Here is an 18,662-nt window from a genome sequence, read left to right as displayed (position 1 = left end):
GCATGGGGTGGGGGGGGAAGTTTGTTAGCAAGGAGGGATGCAAGGGAGCTGGGGCTTTGCTGTGCTCTTCTCTGAGATCTGCAGGAGCCCTTAGTTTCTAATGAAAGTTGCTTCCACCTCCATGTCCTTCCCCCTCTGTGCAAAAACCATGTGTTACATTCTTCTGGTAAAAGCATAAATTGTATGTCATTTCATTGGGGGTGTGTGGGTGTGTTTGGGGGTTTGGTTAATTTTAAAGAAATGTGATTCCTGTCATGTTCTTCTGTCTTGAAGTGCACACAGAATGTGATCTCACTGAAGTGAACAGGGAAAACGTTTGGAGCTGATAACCTGTGATGTCAGGGAAAGAAAAAATGCAGGAAAGGGTTTTCTTGAAATTTCTGCAGAAAGCTTTCTTTGGGCAGGTGAAAGCTCAGCTGGTTCCCACCTTTGTCTCTTGGCAGCCTTGCAGGTTCTCTAACCAGGATTTGTTATTAAGATTACTAAACAACTCCTGGGGTTGTGCAGATAGAGATTTAGATGGTCTGAGAGACAAGGAAGGGCTTTGCTACTTTCTGGCTATGGAGGATTTTCAAGGTCACCTCCTACTTGGGTTAATGCAACCTGGGAGCAAAAATAGGTCTGCCCATTTGTGGAAGAGTTCTCCTTAGTTTCTCCCCATTTTCTACCACTGATGGTTAGTTAGTAAAGGTCTGTTCTGAAACCCCAGTAGTGCTGCAGTAGCTTTGAAAGTGTCTGTCCTGGAATGGGCGAGGGGCAGGGACACTTGTTAGAATCCTGTAAATTGAGCACATTTTCCCTTCATCCTTTTGTCAGCAAATGAAGGAGGTTGAAGTTCAGCTGCAGGGTAGTAATTTAGGGTAGTGGGCAAGATCCCAAAAGGACTACAAAAGTACTTAAAGTTGTTCTGTTCTTTCAAACTGGCACTAGGCTAAGGGGAAATTTGATGAAGGGAATTTGAAGCCCTGAAAAATAAAGCTGCAGCCTACCAAATAGGAAGTTAGGAAGAACGGGGGGAATAAAAGGAGATCTAGACTAGACTGACATGGCAGCCAGTGCCCAGAACTCCACAGTGAGATCATGATTTTAGATTTCTTTCTTGCTAATTGACAGCATTTGATTTGACCTCAGGTTCCTTATGTTTCAAAGCCTGCCTTGCAGGGTGCATTTGAGGGTTTGCATTTTGTTTGCTGCTTTTGGTCTGCTTACCCAGCTTTGTGGAATGATTAGATAGTGTTTAAAACAAGTACTGTAGTTGTCACTCAAAATACTTAAGTAACACCCAACCCCACAGAAGTACAGCTCTTCTTTACAAAACATCTTCAAGCAAAGCTGTAAAACAGTTGCCTGTGCAGCTAAAATAGATCTGAACGTTTAGAATCAAGGGTCATTTGGAACCAGTTGTGTTGCAGTAGATAACTGCTCATCAAAACCTTCCTGTCTTTGGTGTCATCTCCTCAGAGACAGTCAGGTGACCCCAGTTCCCTTGTCAGTGGTGAATGAAATCTTATTTGTTGAAGAGAAGAAAGACTAAAATGAGTGTCATCAACACTTTATTAGAATGAATTGCCATGCTAATCATCTTTCTGTTTACCCTGCTTATGGGGTACTTAAATGCTTGGTTTGAACTTCATGTTTTGATCCTGAATTAGTTTTTACTGCTAGGTGTTGAAGTCAGACAAAAGTCAGATGAGGTGGATGGTGTGTGTGGGTATGGGTGTTGTGTGCAATAGCATCTCTGTAGAAGAGCAAAGAGGGGTGTAGACATCTGAGTGGCTGGAAATAAAGACAAGCACTGTTTGAAATCACATCGTGCCAGCCCGGTGAGGTTTCCATCAGGAACTGAAATGATGGTTTGTGGAATTGATCAGGTCAGGGGTTCTGGCAAGTGCATATGGCACTTGAATTTGTAGGAAATACACTTACATCCATGCCAAAGTATTTCTTAAAAAAACAATAATAGTGTATCATCCCACGTGTTCATTCTTGACCTTGGTATCGATGCCATGCAGAGGTGTTTTGCTGTCTGACACCACGTGCACATTTCCTCCTCTTTTTTATTTTCTTTTTTTGCTGTTTCTGATTGTGTCAGGTAGAAGTGGCCCTAAAGATGAAGGTAGAAGCATTTAGGTAGCAAAATGTCCCTTTGGCTGCTGTGCTGAGAAGCCTTGCTTCTGTTCTGGCAGCTTCTGCTCATTGGAGAGTATTCGCTCCCTCTTCAGACAGAAAGTGGTAAATAGTCACAGCTTGTGTGGGGTTTCCTTCTCCTGCCCCCCGTGCTTTCCCATCAGCACAGGCACAAGGACTGTGCAGCGTCCTTGCCTGCAGAGTTAGTGTTAGACACTTGTGCAGCACTGCTTCCAGTAAGTCATGCTGTAGCTCAAGGCACAGTACTCCTGTCACTGAACTTCCAGCCTCCCTGTGACCTTTCAAAGAGAGAGCTGTGACAGTGTGTGCAAGGAGGAGAGTGCAGACATGCCCTTGAATTGGGACAGTGTGTTTAAGCTCCAGACATTCTGCCTTGGGCTTTAGGATAAACTTAGTTTGGGTTCTTCTGATTCCCTGTGAACTTATCCACCCCAGGGGGATTTCCCTGAGGACCAGTGCAGCTACTCTGCTGTAAAAGGGGGGTAAAATGTGAGAGAGACTGGAGGTGATTCTGTCACTACAGACATTGTCACCCAATGACTACAGCCTAGTCCTTGGTAATGAACTGTGGAGGTAACTGGACAGAATTGCATTGTTACTGAGTCATTTTCCTGAAGACCTCCCAAGCAAAATACTTGAGAAATATTTCAGTAGTCTCTGAGTGTGGGTCAGCCTCCACACAGCTCACAGCATTCTTGAGTGGAAATCCTGACACTCTTGTGTGGCAGAGGAAGTCATGGTACCCGTGATGTCCTTATTTTGCACTGGTGGCAGCCTCTGCAGCACCAGGGACACGTGTTCCTTGCTGGAGAGACTGAGGATTGGCCTCTCACCTCTCTGTGAGAGGTACGGCCTTGGGTATCCCTTTTTTGAGGAGCTAGCTATGTGAACTGTACCAGCATGATGACTTGTGTCAACCCTTAAAGGATCTACCTGTATCAACAGTTCTGACTCTGTGAACTCAGGTCTTTATGCATTTTTTTTGCTAGATCTATTTTATTCCTTCCACAGCTGTTTCCCATGAAGCACAAGCCCAACAATATTCTTTCAGAATTTCATGGAATCCTTGTCAGTGTTTTCATCAGTATTATCCTTCCAGGGCTGAGACCCGAGCTTGTTAACTAGCCAGAGCATCCTCTGGATCGTTGCTTTTGCATCATGTGTTAGCATTGTGAGGCTATCTTGGGTCTCCTCCCTCAGAGTATTGACTTTGAAAGCAAATGAAGAGCTCAGTTATGTGATCCTTTGGATGACAGGATCGTTTCAGTCGTTTGAATTTGTAGTCTGATTACACAGCACTTGCAACTGGAAGGAGGTTTTCAAAGGTGCAGGTAAAAAGTGTGAACCTGGTGTGGCTTTCAGTGTAAGATGCTTTCCAGAGTGGCCTTTGTACCGTGGAAAATTCTATCCCAAGAGACAAGACAGACTTAGCAGTAGGGGAACACAAAAGGATCCCTTTTTTACTAAAGGTAAAGTGAAGTTTGGTCCTGGCCAGAGTCAAGCTGCCAGAGGTGTGCTCAGAGGTAGACTGAGTTAGTCTGGGCTGTTTGCCACACCACCTGCCATCCCTGCCCCATCCAAGGGAACAGCTCCAGGACAACAGCAGTCCTCTTGTCACTGACCAGCTTGGGGCTGGAAGGGCTGGGGTAGCAGTAGAGCATATGACTCTGAATCCTAAGGTCGTGAGTTGGAGCCCCGAGCTGCGTTGCTAATTCACAGCAGAGTTCTGAGAGACATTCTGCTCTTCTACAAGAGCACGGGAACCCGTTACCTCCTTATCTCCAAGGTGGCTCCGCTTCTGTGGGTCAACTGTGCAGCTCCTTTTATGAAAATAAGTCTAAGTTTATATAAAATCGCTTAATTTTATGCCAAGTTCTCTATCTCAATTCCCCCCTTTTCAATTTCCTTGCAAATTATTTTCCAATTTCAAAGTCTACTGTGATTTTCAAGTGATTTAACAGAACATTTTCCTCTTAATCCCTGCATTACAGTGAGTGGACATCCACATGCTATGATAGTGATTTGACAAGAGGCTTTTCCTTTGCATGGATCAAAACACAAATTCCAATTTTGGGCTCTGTAGTTTACACCAAAGTTTCCTAATTTCAAGGCACCTGTATAATTTCTCATGATGATTACGGCTTTTCAAACTTGAGACTGGTTCTGTTCTCTAATCCTTTATTCTTGGGACTGTACAATGATGTTGGGATACCTGACATCATTGCAGCTGTTCCCCAGCATAATGTCTCTCTTATTAGGGAGTAGCAGATTCCTGACCAGGCAATCACCCAACTCCTTCAATTTCTTTACCAGACCAACAGACTTTCCCAAACTTTCTTCTGGTGGGTATTGAGCAGTGGGTGGTGAAGAATTTCACTAGACACCAGTCATTACACAGCCATAAATACCCTATCATTAATCCTATTCTTTCATAATAGTAATTAACTAACTCTGACATCCTGCTTGTACTCAATTCTGTTCTACTTTACATTCCCTTCCTTAGGTTTCTATTGCATCCCTGCAATACGGCTTACTCCTATCTCCAAACCTCTCCCCTCCACTTGCTCCTTTCCTCTTTTCTTTCTTCCCTTCTCTCTTACTGGCCTTTTCCTCCTGTTCTTTCCTTTTCCCTTCCCCCCGCCTCTCCCCCTCCCCCCCCGCCTGCTCTGGCCTCTGCTCCTTGGCTGGGTTTGGGTTTTAGGTTTTTCCCTGCTGCCCCCCCACCTGCCCCTTCTTCCTGCTCTTGTCTCCTGATCGTTCCTTTTGTCTTTTTTTTCTTTACACCCTCCACCTGCCCACCTCTTCCTCTTGATCTTTCTGTTTCTCTTGCTTCTGAATTTTGTTTCCTTCCCTCCCGCTCCCCTCCTCCAGCGCCTTCCTCTGGCTCTTTCTTCTTTTCTTTTTCTTGGGTTATTTCTTTTCCTCCTCTCCCTACCCGCCCCTTTCTCCTTGTCTTTCCTTTGGGTTTGGATTTTTTGGTGGTTTGGGATTTTTGTCCCCATTTCCCTGTCACTTCCTCCATCTCCTTTCTCTATTTTTGTTTGGAGTTCTCCAACTTCTCCAAACCCGAATCCTTTCCCATGGGGTTTCAGCTCTGCCCAGTGTGGGTCACTGCTATGTGTGCAGAAATCAATCACAGAATATTTATCAGGCCCAGACTACTCCAGCCTGGTCCTCCACTGGGTCACAAGCCCCCCCGTCAGCAAACCTGCTCCAGCGTGGATCTCTCTCTCCCTCGCTCATCTCTGTGTCTCTGTCTCTCCCCACGGGCTGCAAGTGCTGCCAGGGGTTTGCTCCAACCTGGGTCACAGCAGCTCCTGTCTGTCTCCCCCTGCTCCAGCGTGGGGCCTCTCCAGGGGCTGCAGGTGGGGTCTGGGCCTTGTCCATGGGCTGTGGGGGGACACCCGCTCCACCATGGGTTTCTCCAGGGGCTGCAGGGGCATCTTTCTCCCTGGCACCTGGGTTGCCTCCTTCCCACCCCTCACTGCCCTTGGTGCCTGCACAGATTCTTACACATTCTCACTTCTTCTCTGGGGTACAAAGCAGCTGCTTGTGAGTTTTTTCTTTCTCATTGTGATTCCCGGAGGCGCTGTGACCATGGGTGATGGGCTCAGCCATGGTCAGCTGGCCGGTGTTTGCTCTGTGGGGCCTGCAGAAAGCTTCTGGCTGCTTCTTGCTGCAGCCCTTTCCTACAGCCCCCCTTCTCCACCTGAACCCAGCCACACAAAACTACAACAGGCACTACTGAACTTTCCTATAAAATGAACGATGCCTCAGTTCACTTGTCTGATATCCAAACAGCTCCCAATCAGTGAGCTCAGGTACTTTATTTCATCGGGGAAGAACAAACACCAGATGTGTTTAGAATATATTTCCTTTCCAGTCTTCACATTTCCCTTCTTGCCAAGTATTGTTTCTGCAGGAAGAATGGAGTGGCTTGAACCGTAGGATCTCTGTGGGAGCTGTGGCTGATGCCTCTCCCTGTCACCTTCCCACCATGAGGAATCCTATAGTACCAGTGCCACATCTGCCCCTGACAAAGGGACACAAGGGCGTCAAGGCGGCGGGAAATGTCATGCACCGAGGGAGACGACTTCGTCCCCTCACCATACCAGATGGCACAGAGCCCCCTCTAAGAAGGGGAAGTGTTTGCCTAATGCTGGAAGGTGCCTGTAGGTAGTGTGAGTGCAGGTTCAGGGCATTTCTCGAAGACAGACAGCTTGTAGCTACCAAAATAGAGAACTGCCACCTGTGTCTGTATCTGCTGCAGCACTTGTGGGGTAAAAAAGGGGCTTGAAAAACTGCACCAGAGGAACTCTAGCTTAAAGCCTCCCTTTCTATGATTTTAGTCAACCTGCCCCCACCTCTGGCCCTAGCTGGTGCCAGGACGTCAGAGGGGTGTCTGAAACACTTGGAGTGTATGAAAAGGTCACCTGGTACGCTGTTCCTCCAGCCAGTTTTGGCTCCTGTAAAGGTTTTTCCACTCAAGATATTTCTCTGCCCTTCTGCATGTTAGAAAACATGTTCCAAGTTCAGCAGGTCGAGGTCTGTTTGAAAAGACAACCTCAAGTGCCTGGTGTGGTTACATGGTCATTGTGTTCAGCTTCTCTCAGAGCTGGAAGGTGAATGAATGCACTTTTTGTGTCTCTCCTGCCTCAGAATGCCGGAGGATTCCCCCAGTCCCTGCTCTGCAGCAACGCACGTGTTACCATGGTCTTCCTAGGGAAAGGCATCTGTTTATCCCGCAGTGCTGCTGGTGACAGAGGTGAAATCGCAGTCTGTCAGCAGCACTGTGGAGGAGAGAACCTGTGTGTCTACCAAGGCAACCTGCTGGAAGGAGGTAAGGGTGCAGAGTCAGAGAGTTGCTGCTGATGCAGGCAGCTGTCTCCAATGTGGGCATGAGTGGGAGAGTCTTGGTGCGGGCCCAGAGCCCCTGGCGTGGCCGCTGTCCCCATGGGGAGCCTGGCTGCACTCTGCGAGGAGGCGCCGCTGAGGAACGCCTGCATCACCCTGCGGGAGCTCTGGCTCGCTGCTGCACGGCCCCAGCAACGCAGGCACACGCCGGGATCCCCAGCTTCCTGCGCATCCCGCACACTCTGCTAGGGGAGGTGGCAGAGGGCACCTTGCTGGGCCGGGAGGCTCTGGGTTCTGTTGGGGGCCAGTGCGAGCGGCCCAACTGAGGATGGATTTGCTTGTCCCAGGCGTGCCCAGCTTGGTAGTGTGGGGTTGGGAAGTGCCAGTGCTGTGGTGTGGGGAGGAGGTGGACTTTTGCCAACCGATAAATAGAGCCGAGAGCCAAAGTACCTGACCTCAGAGGGCTGGCTGCTTTGGTGGGGATGTGATGTGATGATGGCAAGAGGCTGAAAGCACAGCATAACCTGTTTCTGTGAACCCTTTCCTCTCTGTGATTGCAGAAAGCTTCCAGTTCATCTCCAAGAGGCACCGTGGTTTCCCGTTCAGCGTCACCTTCCTCCTCAATGGGATTTGGGTGGTCGGGTTGAGCACGTGCTGCGAGAACAGACATCGGAAGCTCTACAGGGTGGGAGGCAGAAGTGGATCCTTCATGTTCCTTAAGGAGGAGGGAGCATCTCCTTGCTACAGGTATGGAGACAAATGCATGTTGCTTGCTCCCCAGGACTTCGTGTCCTGCTTCTTAGCGAGTTTCTCTCTCATTTCCTCTTCTTGATTGTTCCCAGCACCCCAGAGCTCTCTAGAGCCTCATCTGTGCCTTGAAACGTGCAGAACTGAGCTGATCCCTCAGGGTCCCACCGTCCAGGCTGCCCCCCGAGTCCTCTGCTTGTGTGTGCCTCCTGAGTCGCTCTGTTGAGTGCGCACAGCCACGGACCGTGTTGGCACTGGATGTGTCAGCTGGTCGGGTGGCAGCCAGCACTTCCTCAGCAGTCGAGTGTGGGGGAACAGGGCTGGGGTGGCACACATACACCACTTGCACATGCTGCTGGTGGAAGCAAGAGTGACAGAATTCTCCTGAGTGCTGCTGGGTTCCCTGTAGTTCCCAGGGTTTTCTTCGGATGGTGAGGAGAAGTGAAGGTAGTTTTAAACAGCTTTGCCTGTAAGGTGGGACCCTGTGGGAATTCCCCTGGCTGCAGCATAAGATGCTGTTCAATGTTAGCCATATCTCAGCTGGCAAATGTGTGCAGAAGGCTCATGGTTTGAGGCAAAAGTCAATGCTGTGAACAACAGCTGCCATTTTGCCAAGAAGCTTTGATTTCACTCAAATCTTCCTCTTTCCTGATTGCTCAGTCACGCCAGAGAGGTAAACGTCTGCACACAGGGATAGCTCTAAAGCCTTTTTGTCCTAGTCATGAGTCATTTTTAAAGGAGCAGCAAGCAGTTGGGAGAAGAGAAGCTCCACAGAGGTATAGTCCCTGTTTTCAATAAGGACTCAGTGGTTAGAAAAAGAATTCCTCGTTGCTGTGCCCTATTCTTTCTACTCCAGTCCAGCACCCAATGTGTTTTATGTCCATGTGTATCTTGGTATGTTCCCAGTACTGAAAAGCAGATGGATTCAAATGGGTGTAGTGGCTCTAGAGCTTAGGAACTTCCCAAACCTCAGCTTCTGTGCGATGCCTTCGAAGACTTGCAGTCAGTTGGCTGGACTCACAGAGTCTCCAAAACCTGGCTGATTCTGAGAGTTTTCTGCTTGCCTGGGTCCAGCCTTTTTGTACAGTAGAAGGGCTTCAGTATCTCCATGGCCCCTGAAAAATACAGCATGGACTAATAATTCAGAGGCAGGGCTCTCTTGACAAATGCTCACATTGAATCATAGAATCCTAGACTGGTCTGGGTTGGGAGGGACGCCAAGGATCACAGAGCTCCAACCCCCTGCCACAGGCAGGGACACCAACCTCCAGGCCTGAATCTACACAAGGCTGCCCAGGGCCCCATCCAACCTGCCCTTGAACACCTCCAGGGATGGGGAATCTACTACTTCTCCTGGCAGCCTGTTCCAGCACCTCACCACTCTTTCTGTAGAAAACGTCCCCCTAATATCTAATCTAAACCTTCCCTCCTTTAGCTTTAGCCCATTCCCCCTTGTCCTGCCATTATCTGCTCTTTTAAGAAGTTGAATCCCCTCCTGCTTATAAGCTCCCTTCAGGTACTGGAAGGCTGCAATGAGGTCCCCCCGCAGCCAGTGCCTACAGTGTCTTCCCAGGAAATGGAAGTATTTCTAGAGTGACTGAGGGACAATCAAGGCAATCAAGCCTTCCATAATAGCAGAGGGAAAGAAAAGGAGCTCAGTGTAGCTTGACATTAGCAACACCCGTGGAACTGTATCGATGTCTGAGGAGCACTTGCAGATTTCAGGGTGCTTCTCCCAGCCAGTCCTTCTCAGTAATGGTGATGTCTGAGTGGCAGTGCCAAGGCAGACAGGGACATGGTGTTACTGCTGGTGACAAGCTGCATAGCTTTGTGTGCTGGTTCCCCTACCATTGCCCCACATTGTTTTTCCTTGATGTGGTAATTTGTGCCCCATTGTCAATCAACATGGTCAAAGCCTGTTCAGTTGGGCCTGATTTCCTTAAGTTCCAGCCCCATGTCCTCAGTCAGGATTTAACCCCTTATCTCTTTGTCCAGGATCATCTGTATCTTTCAGCAGAGCTATGTACTTAAATTGAACCATTATTGTATGTGCTATCCTAAATTCCCTACACAGGATTTCTGATGAGGCAGCCTGAGTCCTCTCAGTCAGTAAAGAATACAGTAACATTTTTCAGTTTGGAAAAGCAACATTTCTTACCATTTTCCACAATTCCCCCTTCTTTTCTTTATACTCACTGTTGTCTTTTGCATATTTTCAAAGTCCTGTTTCATATGAAGCTTTTAACCTGGCCAGCATTGCTTCACATTCTTTTTCCTGAGATTCTCTATTATCTGTTTCTTATTCCTCTAGAAGAAGCATATTATAAGGCAGTGGTCCCAGGGGCATCTTCTTAGTTATTGCAGTTTCTGTTAATCTCTTTCTAAGACCCCTAACACAAGGGATTCTACAACACCCTATGGCCACTAAAATTCCTGTTACCACTATCAGGGAAGTGAAAACTGGTATCACCATTCCCTTCCATTTTCCAAACCAGGATTCCAAGCACCCAGTAAGAGAAGTAGCTATTCCTGTATTTTCTGCTAGTTCATCAGCCAAAGTGGTAAGGCCTTGTAAGGCTCTGCTAATCGTTCCATCAGGAGCAGTAGTATTTGGTATAAATGTGCAACACTGTCCCCCTAACATGACACATACTCCTCCTTTCTCTGCTAACATCATATCTAGGACCATCCGATTGTCCCATGTCATTCTGCTATTGGCATCCAGTTGTTCTGCTGTTCCTTTAACAGCATCCCTCGTATGATTTATGAATCTCTGTTGATTATAATAGATATAATTGATCCAATCTACATTTTTATTTCCTGTGACCCACCAAAAAAAAGAATGATTCAAAACCTGCAGCAATCTGATTCCCAGCCTTAAATTCATCAGGAACCCCTCGAGGAACTCCAGTTGAGTCTATATATATTCCTTGAGTCTATATATATTCTGTCATCAAAGGAGGTTCCCAATATGCTCCTTTTGGCAATGATCTCTTTCTCTCTAGAAACCTTATCCTCTCTGAATGCCAGGGTGAATGGGATAGCCAATTGTACTATAGCACAAGTGCCTTTCCAGTTGGATGGAAGAACTCTTCCTCCACAACACCACCACAAGTCGGCTCTGGGAACCTGTAATGATGAATAGTTCCCACCTTTAACATTTGTCACATTCAATGTTCTCTTACATCCTGAGAACTCCCCTACAAATTGTGTAGCCACTCTGCCCTATCGTGAGAGACAGGCCGTGTGGTTTCCAGCTACACCTGTGAGAACAGGGGTTGTTTGAATGTCCTTATTCAGCAAGGCTGGGAACAGAAGTGAGAGTGTTTTACAGGTACCATTTCCCCAGGCTGTTCTTTCCTGGTACAGTGCAATACTGCACTCCATTCCTGTGTGATCATTGGACCATCCTAGGGGAAAAGGGACAACTTGTGGTTTAGGTTGACCTGAGGCACATGCATGGCAATCACTCTTGTTTAAACTCTTCACAGTGTATTTTATCCATTCCACCCAGGCATTCGTGTCTCTATAGCCTCTACTTCAAAGGTCTGTTTCAAATCTTCAATTCTAACTACTTTTACTACTGTAGGATCATTGACAAGTCCTCCTACCTCTGTCCTAGGTGTCTGTGTACTTTTCCACTCTTTTCCTTTGTCTGAAGTTTTATTTTCAGGTTTTTCTACCGTTATTCTGAATCTCCCTACTGGATCTTTTCCCGTGACCTCTATCCCTAGTCCATAGGGTCGAGTGATAGTACCATTAGCATCACTGATAGTAATTATTATAGGATTACTCTCTTTTTCTTGGCAATTGTGGGTAGTATGTCCTTTTGAGATGGTAGTCATCTCTTTTAGGGGTTCCCAATATAAACGTTTTTGATTTACATCTGCTGTCCATCCATTAACCTTAGTAGTCCACCAAACATTGTTCCAAGAGGGGCAAGGACCTGTCCCATAAAGTGTCCAACCTTGTATTGGTTCAGGACACATGTACTTTTCCGCAGGGCTCAGTGCCCTTTGGTTTTTTAGACGCCCACAATCCAAAACCTAGCAAGCATCAAACGTAATCCTCTGGATCCCGGTCCCCTCTGGAATGCTGAATTGTAAGTTCTTTTGATTACTAAGGGGTTTTCTAGCATGACCCAACACTCCTACTTTCAATAAAGTGAAGGATAAACACCATATCAACATCATTTTGAACATTTTCAACCCTTTTACCCCTCCCCAAACACAATAGCTAAATACTAGTATAATAAAAACTAAAAAAAAATCACTACTGCTAAAACAATATTTCAAACAGTCTTTAAATTACTGTTTCTTCAGATTTTTCTGATTTCACCCACATAAGGCAAGCCAAACAACATTTCATAGGGAAATACACCTCAGTCTTTCCTAGGTGCAGTTCAAATTCTCAGTAAGGCAAAGTAATTTGGTTTCTAAATTTAACTTTGATAATTGTTTCTTTAGGGTTTGATTCATCCGTTCAACCCGACCAGAGGAGGTCGGATGCCAGGGAGTATGAAAGTCCCAGGATATCCCTAATCCTTCCATAGTCCCTTGAAACACCCTGGATGTAAAGTGACTCCCTTGATCTGGATTCACATTTTCAATTATTCCATACCTGGGAATAATCTGTTCTAGAAGGATTTTAATTACCCCTGCAGCTGTGGCATTGGATATGCTTCTACCCATCCTGTTAGATGGTCAACCAGTACCAGGATGTATTTCAAACTTTGAAAAGGTCTTAAACCAGGTTCTCTTCCTCCTTGTTTCTTGAGAACATTTTCATTTATCATTTTACAAACAGTGCATCTTTCAGAGATTTGTTAAGCTACAGTGTAGATTCCTATGCATCCATACTTCCTTTCCTTTACTGTTAATTAACCGTCTTTCATTCCATATTTTTTTCAAATGTTTGAACTACCCTCAAAGCACATCTTGAATCAGTATAAATCGTCCCTTCTGTCCCATTTAACAATTGTCTCATGTCTGGGCAGACCAATTGTTAAGTAACCTACCTGATTCTTTCATTCCCAACGTAACATATCTGTAATAGTCCCATCTGAGCATATCCAAGTTAGCTGGTGTGGAACATAAATGCTGAAGTCATCATAATTGCCCATAGATGGAGAGATCTGACAGTAAGATTTCTTAGTAAAGTAGCTTGTGCTACTATTACATCTTATATGGCTTTCTGTAAGTTTGACACAAACAGACAGCACCGACTAAATGCTGTAATGAATGAATTCATCACAACCAGCTGTTTTCTAAGTCTCCACCAGTGGTACACTTTATAATGTTTGTGTAATTTCACAGGTGTTTTCACATCAGGCTTTGTTGACACACTGTGCTGAGGATGCCAGGGGTAGCAATCCCTCCTGTCATCTCTTCTCTCCTCCAGGGCTTGAGACCACAAGCGATTCGCAGGTGGCCCTTGCATCACATTGAACCATGGACATGAACTTACTGGTTCCACATACCTCAGGACCAAGCGCTTTCCCAGTATGGCTTATTCCCATTTCATCTATCTGCCCATGGGTGTCTGGATCAAGGTTGTTTGCCTCTGCATCCCAAAGTCTTATTGTCCCAACAAAGGGAACATAAGAACAATTTAGGCTCCAAATGGAGGTTCGATTTAATGTATTATTAAATGGCCACCTCCATTCAAAGTCTCCCCAAAGAATCGACTTATTCTGGTTCCAAAGCCAGTCTAAATTTTTACCCATGTCCACAGGGAGAGCTGTTATAGGGATCCCTTGAGCAGGGGTATGTGGTAAAGGCAAACAGGTAATCACATGAGGAAAGTTAATCATACGAGCAAAACCTCGTATCATTTTATAGATCAGACTGGTTCAGTGTGATTTATAATTGCAGAACCATCGACATGTTGTTCAAAAGCTCGAGGCTGTATATTCCATATACTGGACTTTTTACAACTACTGCCATGATGTAGCACTTCTTATTAAAACTTGAGTTACAAACAATCACTCCTATTGAAATGAACAGACAGACAGACAAAACTAAGACCAGAAAACCAAAACTCCCAGTCTGTGCTTCAGGTTTCAGTATTTCTTCAATTTCCTCCAGGTACGGTTCATATTTCAGACTTATACCCATGAGGTCTGCACCCTGTGTCTTCTCAGCTGTCCCTTTTCTTTTACTTACTGGAGCAGTCCTGTGATTAAAAGAGAAGAGAACTGCAGGAACATACATATGCTCGACAGTGAATTGGGTAGAAATCTGGTGTCATTCACCTTTTAGGAGATCATTTTTCTTCAATGTTCTTACCAGTGCACTACGGGCAATGGCAGAGGAGCGTTTGCATCCTTGGGGAAGTTGAAGGTATATTGTGCTCCCTCCCAAGTGAACACAGATTGATGTTTGTTTTGTCCTCCTCTCGAAGAGGAATCGTCCTATTCAGCTTGCATTTGGCCGACTGGTTCAGCAGAGCCAGCACCAGCAGCTGAGTAGCACCGTGTCACTGTTGTCTTTGATCCCTTCTGTGATCCCCTCCTTAGCAGCAGATGGTAAAGGATATTGATTATTCTGGAAGGAGGTGACTCAACAGCTTCCCCAAGCACTGGACCCTCACACAGCAGGGATCCAAAGCTCCACACTGTTCCATTAGGTAGTTTCCAGACTTTGCTGGGACATCAAATCTTAGTATATTATTTCAGTATGGACCACTGACAACCTTGATCTTAGATACTGGGTTTTCCCCTGGAGAGCAAACACACACAGTACTAATTAGTCTGTTTTCAGGGACTCCAGTTTCTCCTCTTATATTTATTTTTGTCTGGGTAGCAGTCAGTCCTAACCTTTTGGCTGATAACACTTATTTGAGTTCCTATATTAATGGTGAAATGCACAGGTCTGCGCCTGGGACCAGCGGTGAACAGAACATGTGGGTCAGTGTGCTGGTCAGGCCATTCTAAGGTGGGGATCATGCGAGTGGTTCGGCCTGAAATTCCCCCTGCCTTTTCTAGTTGAAATCCATCAGGTCCTTCCTTAAGTCTGAGTAAGGACTGACTGACAGGCACAGAGGTTTCAGTTATGTGCCTGTTAATTTTGTAACATTTTTCATTTTGCAAAAGCAACATTTCTTAGCACTTTCCACACAGCCACTCTTGGTTAGTTAGATAGAAAGTTCCCATTACCTATGGATTCCTGGGAGCTGCTGCCCCATACCTTTCAATTCACTTCCACTTTTAGCTGCCAACAACAGAAACCATTGTTCCATGCTATTTCTCAGTTTCTCTTAACAGAGGAAAAGGCATAAGACATGTAAAGGTGATGTTACTGAGAAAAGGCTGGGCTTTTGTTTGCAAGTAGAACTGCAGAGAAACGGTGTCGATGCTGGTTCCTCTTCTTATTGCCTGATTTTAGAAAAAGTAATCTCACATTGTCAGCGTTGATTTTTTGCAGCTTGTGTGTTTCTCATTCATTCAGTTTTACCTTCAGCTTTTAATAATGTACCTCCAAGCCTCATCTCTCAGTAGGTTGTAAAGGAGAAAAGACATTACAGAAACATCACCTGAATATCTTGTTGCATGCTGTATAACCAAATATTATAGGTTCCCCATTGATTTTTAGTCTTTATCTGTTCTTGCTTGTAGTGTTTTGGTTGCTGGCTGATGTTATGTTTTTGTGTTTGTGTTGGGGAAAAAAAGTCCCTTGAGAGTGGGATGTTTGTGCTGTGACCTTCTGCCTCAGGGATTCGTAGCGCCGTTAAAGGATGCTGTTAGCACAGCACATGTGTCACTGCAGCTCTGGGAACTTGATTCAGATGCAGCTTCTGCGGTGTGAAAAGCAGTTTCATTGAATGGTGGGTTTGACTTTGGGAGTTGCAGCAGGTACTTTGCATCTGCTAACTGACAGTCCTTTAACTTTGATGCAGTTTTGCTTTACCCACTGTTGCCTGTTTTTTCACTGGTCCTGCACAGGATACAGTCTGAATAGAGAAATGCTGCTCCAGGAGTGGGGACTCATTTGAACCCACTCCCACATTTTGAGGGTGTGAACATACTGTTGCTGTTAAGCATTAGTAGGGGGGGAAATTTGTTAGCAAGGAGAGATGCAAGGGAGCTGGGGCTTTGCTGTGCTCTTCTCTGAGATCTGCAGGAGCCCTTAGTTTCTAATGAACGGTGCTTCCACTTCCATGTCCTTCCCTGTGATCTGCTGGGGAGGGCAGGCATCAGGGCTTAGAGGGAAGGAGCAGATCAGTCCTGCTGCTGAAGTTCAGCTGAAGCTGCTGGAGAATAATCCCTTAGCAGGCAGTCAAGGTCACTGCTTCAGAGCCCAGCTTCCCATTCTGCCCACTGGTTTCCGTGTGTGCCGGCTTTCCTCAGCTCTGGGGGAGGATCCCTGCTGTCCCTTTGCTGACTCTCTTTTCCCTCTGCACCTCTTTCAGAAAATCAACCACTTCCCAGGCATGATGGAGATCTGCCGGAAGGACTTGTTAGCGCGCAACCTGAACCGCATGCTCAAGCTCTTCCCCGAGGAGTACAAGATATTCCCCCGCACTTGGTGCCTGCCAGCTGAGTGAGTGATGGGCATTAAAGCAGCTGAGAGCAGGGATAGGAAATTAGGCAGTGGGAACCTCTCTGTGGTTTGCTGGGGGGGGTCTCTCACACTTGGGATCCCACCCTGTGACTGAGCAGTGTGTCGGCACATGTCTCTGGCTTCAGGCCGTGTGCCTTGCAGGCAGAGTGCATCTTTGCTGCAAGAGCATCTTATTCATCTGCTCCTCATAGGGGAGATGCTGCAGGCCCTTAATCATCTTCGTAGCCCTACTAGCCTCAGCAGCTGCCTGCACCAAGAGACTCAGCAGTGGCATTTAAGAGAGGTGCTCCTGGCTCTGCCGGCCAACCCAGTGCTGGGGAGAGCCAGCCATGATGCCCAGGAAAGGTCCATGAGATGAGGGGCAGTATGGGGAAGCCTCAGTCTCCCTCCCCTCAGGAGCACTGGCATACTGGGGCGGTGCTTTGGTGGTTTCCTCAATGACTGTGACCATGGTGATTTTCTGGACTGGTTTAGGCACTGGAATTTGCCACCCTGGGCAAGGAGCTTGCCGAGGAGCTGTGTGTCTGATGGCTCTTTCCCTGGCTTTGCAGAGATCGTGGCTGCCTGGGAGGCCGTGTCTGTAACTGGACACATAATTGCCCTGCTGGAACATAATCTGGTCCCTCAGAAGGCGGTCAAGGGCACCGCTTGACAGCCCAGCTTCCCGTTCTGCCCACTGGTTTGCATGAGCACCGACTGCTCTCTTGTCTCTTTCCATTCCAGTGTTCTCTCCATCAACCTGACCAGCTGCAAGTATGAGAGTGGTAAGCCCGAGGTGTCGCAGCGTGTCCTTTTCAGCCAGGGATGAGCGCTGGTGTCCAATGCCCGCGGCACGCTCGCTGTCGCTTCATGCCTTTATTGCTCACAAGCCCCGTGGAGCCCTGTGCAAAGGAAGGAGCGACACCGCAATGGCGGTGCAAGCCCCCCGCCCCCCGTCTGCCTGTCTTTGCCATCCAGCTGCTAAAGTGGGTGAGAGGGGTTTAGTGAGGGGCAGTTCGGATGCCAGACTGGAATGATGGGACAGCTCTGGCCTGCACATGGTGCTCTGGGACCCTGAGGCATGTGGACTCAGGGGGCTGAGAGGTCCCGGAATACCTGCAGCCAAGGTCTGGGCTGTGGTTAGCTGCGTAAAGCTTTTCTGTCACCTCTCAGTTTGCGCGGCAGTTCGCGCAGGCAGGTCAAGCAGGCAGGGTATCTTGCCCTGACACCAACATCTCAAACATGGTCCTCACTAGGAAACGGGCTTCCCATGCAAAGTCTGTGGCAACCCAGACAGAGGGTCTGCTCCATAATGTGGCAGTTCAGGTTTCTGACTGCCAGGAGTGCCTCAGCCTGCTGCTGCCAGGGAAGGATGAGAAGGATGCGACTTGCGTGCAGTGTGAGCAGCTGCTCAGCCTTCTTGTGGAGCTTAGGAAGGAGGTAGATAGACTGCGGACCATCAGAGAATGCGAGCGGGAGATAGACTGGTGGAGCAACTCTCTGCGAAAAAGGCGCAGAGATTGCACTTCCCAGACTGAGGGAGTATTGGGAGAAACGGCCCCTCTCTCTCACCATAGTCAAGCAGGGAGAGACAGCTTGAGAGGAGAGGAGGAATGGCAGCAGGTCTCAGCCCGGCGTTGCAGGCGACCCCCATCCCGACCTACCTCGGTTCCGCTGGTCCCTCTCTGTAACAGGTATGAAGCCCTGAAACCAGAGGGAGACGTGAGTGATGATGACATAGGAGCGCTGCCGCCAAGCTTGCCCAAGGTAAGGCGGACGGCTCCATGTTTGAAGACTGCTTCCTCCAGGAAAGAAAGGAGGGTGATAGTTGTGGGCGACTCTCTTCTGAGAGGAACAGAGGGCCCAATATGTCAGCCTGACCCTACCCATAGGGAGGTGTGCTGCCTTCCCGGGGCACGGGTCAGGGATATTTCTAGAAAACTCCCCAGCCTTATCCGCCCCTCCGATTATTACCCTTTATTGGTAGTTCAGACTGGCAGTGATGGGATTGCTGACAGAAGCATGAGGATTATAAAAAATGATTTTAGGAGGCTGGGGAAGTTAGTCGATGGAGCAGGCATGCAAGTTGTGTTTACCAGTATTCCTTTGGTGGCAGGGGCAAACACTGAGATAAGCAGAAAAGGCCATCTTATAAATGCATGGCTGAGAGGCTGGTGCAAACGCAACAATTTTGGATTCTTTGCTCACGAGGCGGCCTACTCGGCACCTGGCCTGAGGACAGCTGATGGGAATTGCCTGTCTCCAAAAGGGAAACGGATACTTGCCCAGGAGCTGGCAGGACTTGTAGAAAGGGCTTTAAACTAGATAGGAAGGGGGAAGGGGATAAAGCCAGGTCTGATAGAGATCGGCCTG

General features: G+C 47.4%; 1 protein-coding gene and 1 pseudogene across 2 annotated transcripts in view; both read left to right on the top strand.

Moving 5' to 3' along the window:
• LOC311199751 (tubulin polyglutamylase TTLL13-like) overlaps window positions 1–18,662 on the top strand; it is a 138,294-nt pseudogene that overhangs the window by 22,058 nt on the left and 97,574 nt on the right. The window lies entirely within an intron of this gene.
• LOC311199716 (DNA mismatch repair protein Msh3-like) overlaps window positions 17,532–18,662 on the top strand; it is a gene marked incomplete at its 5' end in the record, with an annotated part of 81,301 nt that continues 80,170 nt past the window's right edge. Inside the window, one exon of the mRNA XM_084273851.1 lies at window positions 17,532–18,056. Within this exon, the coding sequence (XP_084129977.1) occupies window positions 17,532–18,056 (525 nt within the window). The remainder of the gene's footprint in view (window positions 18,057–18,662) is intronic.

This window comes from Gallinula chloropus (assembly GCF_964237585.1).
Source record: "Gallinula chloropus genome assembly, chromosome: 21".
Lineage (NCBI taxonomy): Eukaryota > Metazoa > Chordata > Aves > Gruiformes > Rallidae > Gallinula > Gallinula chloropus.
Note: the sequence above shows the minus strand (reverse complement) of the source record. Positions and strands in the feature narration are given on the sequence as shown.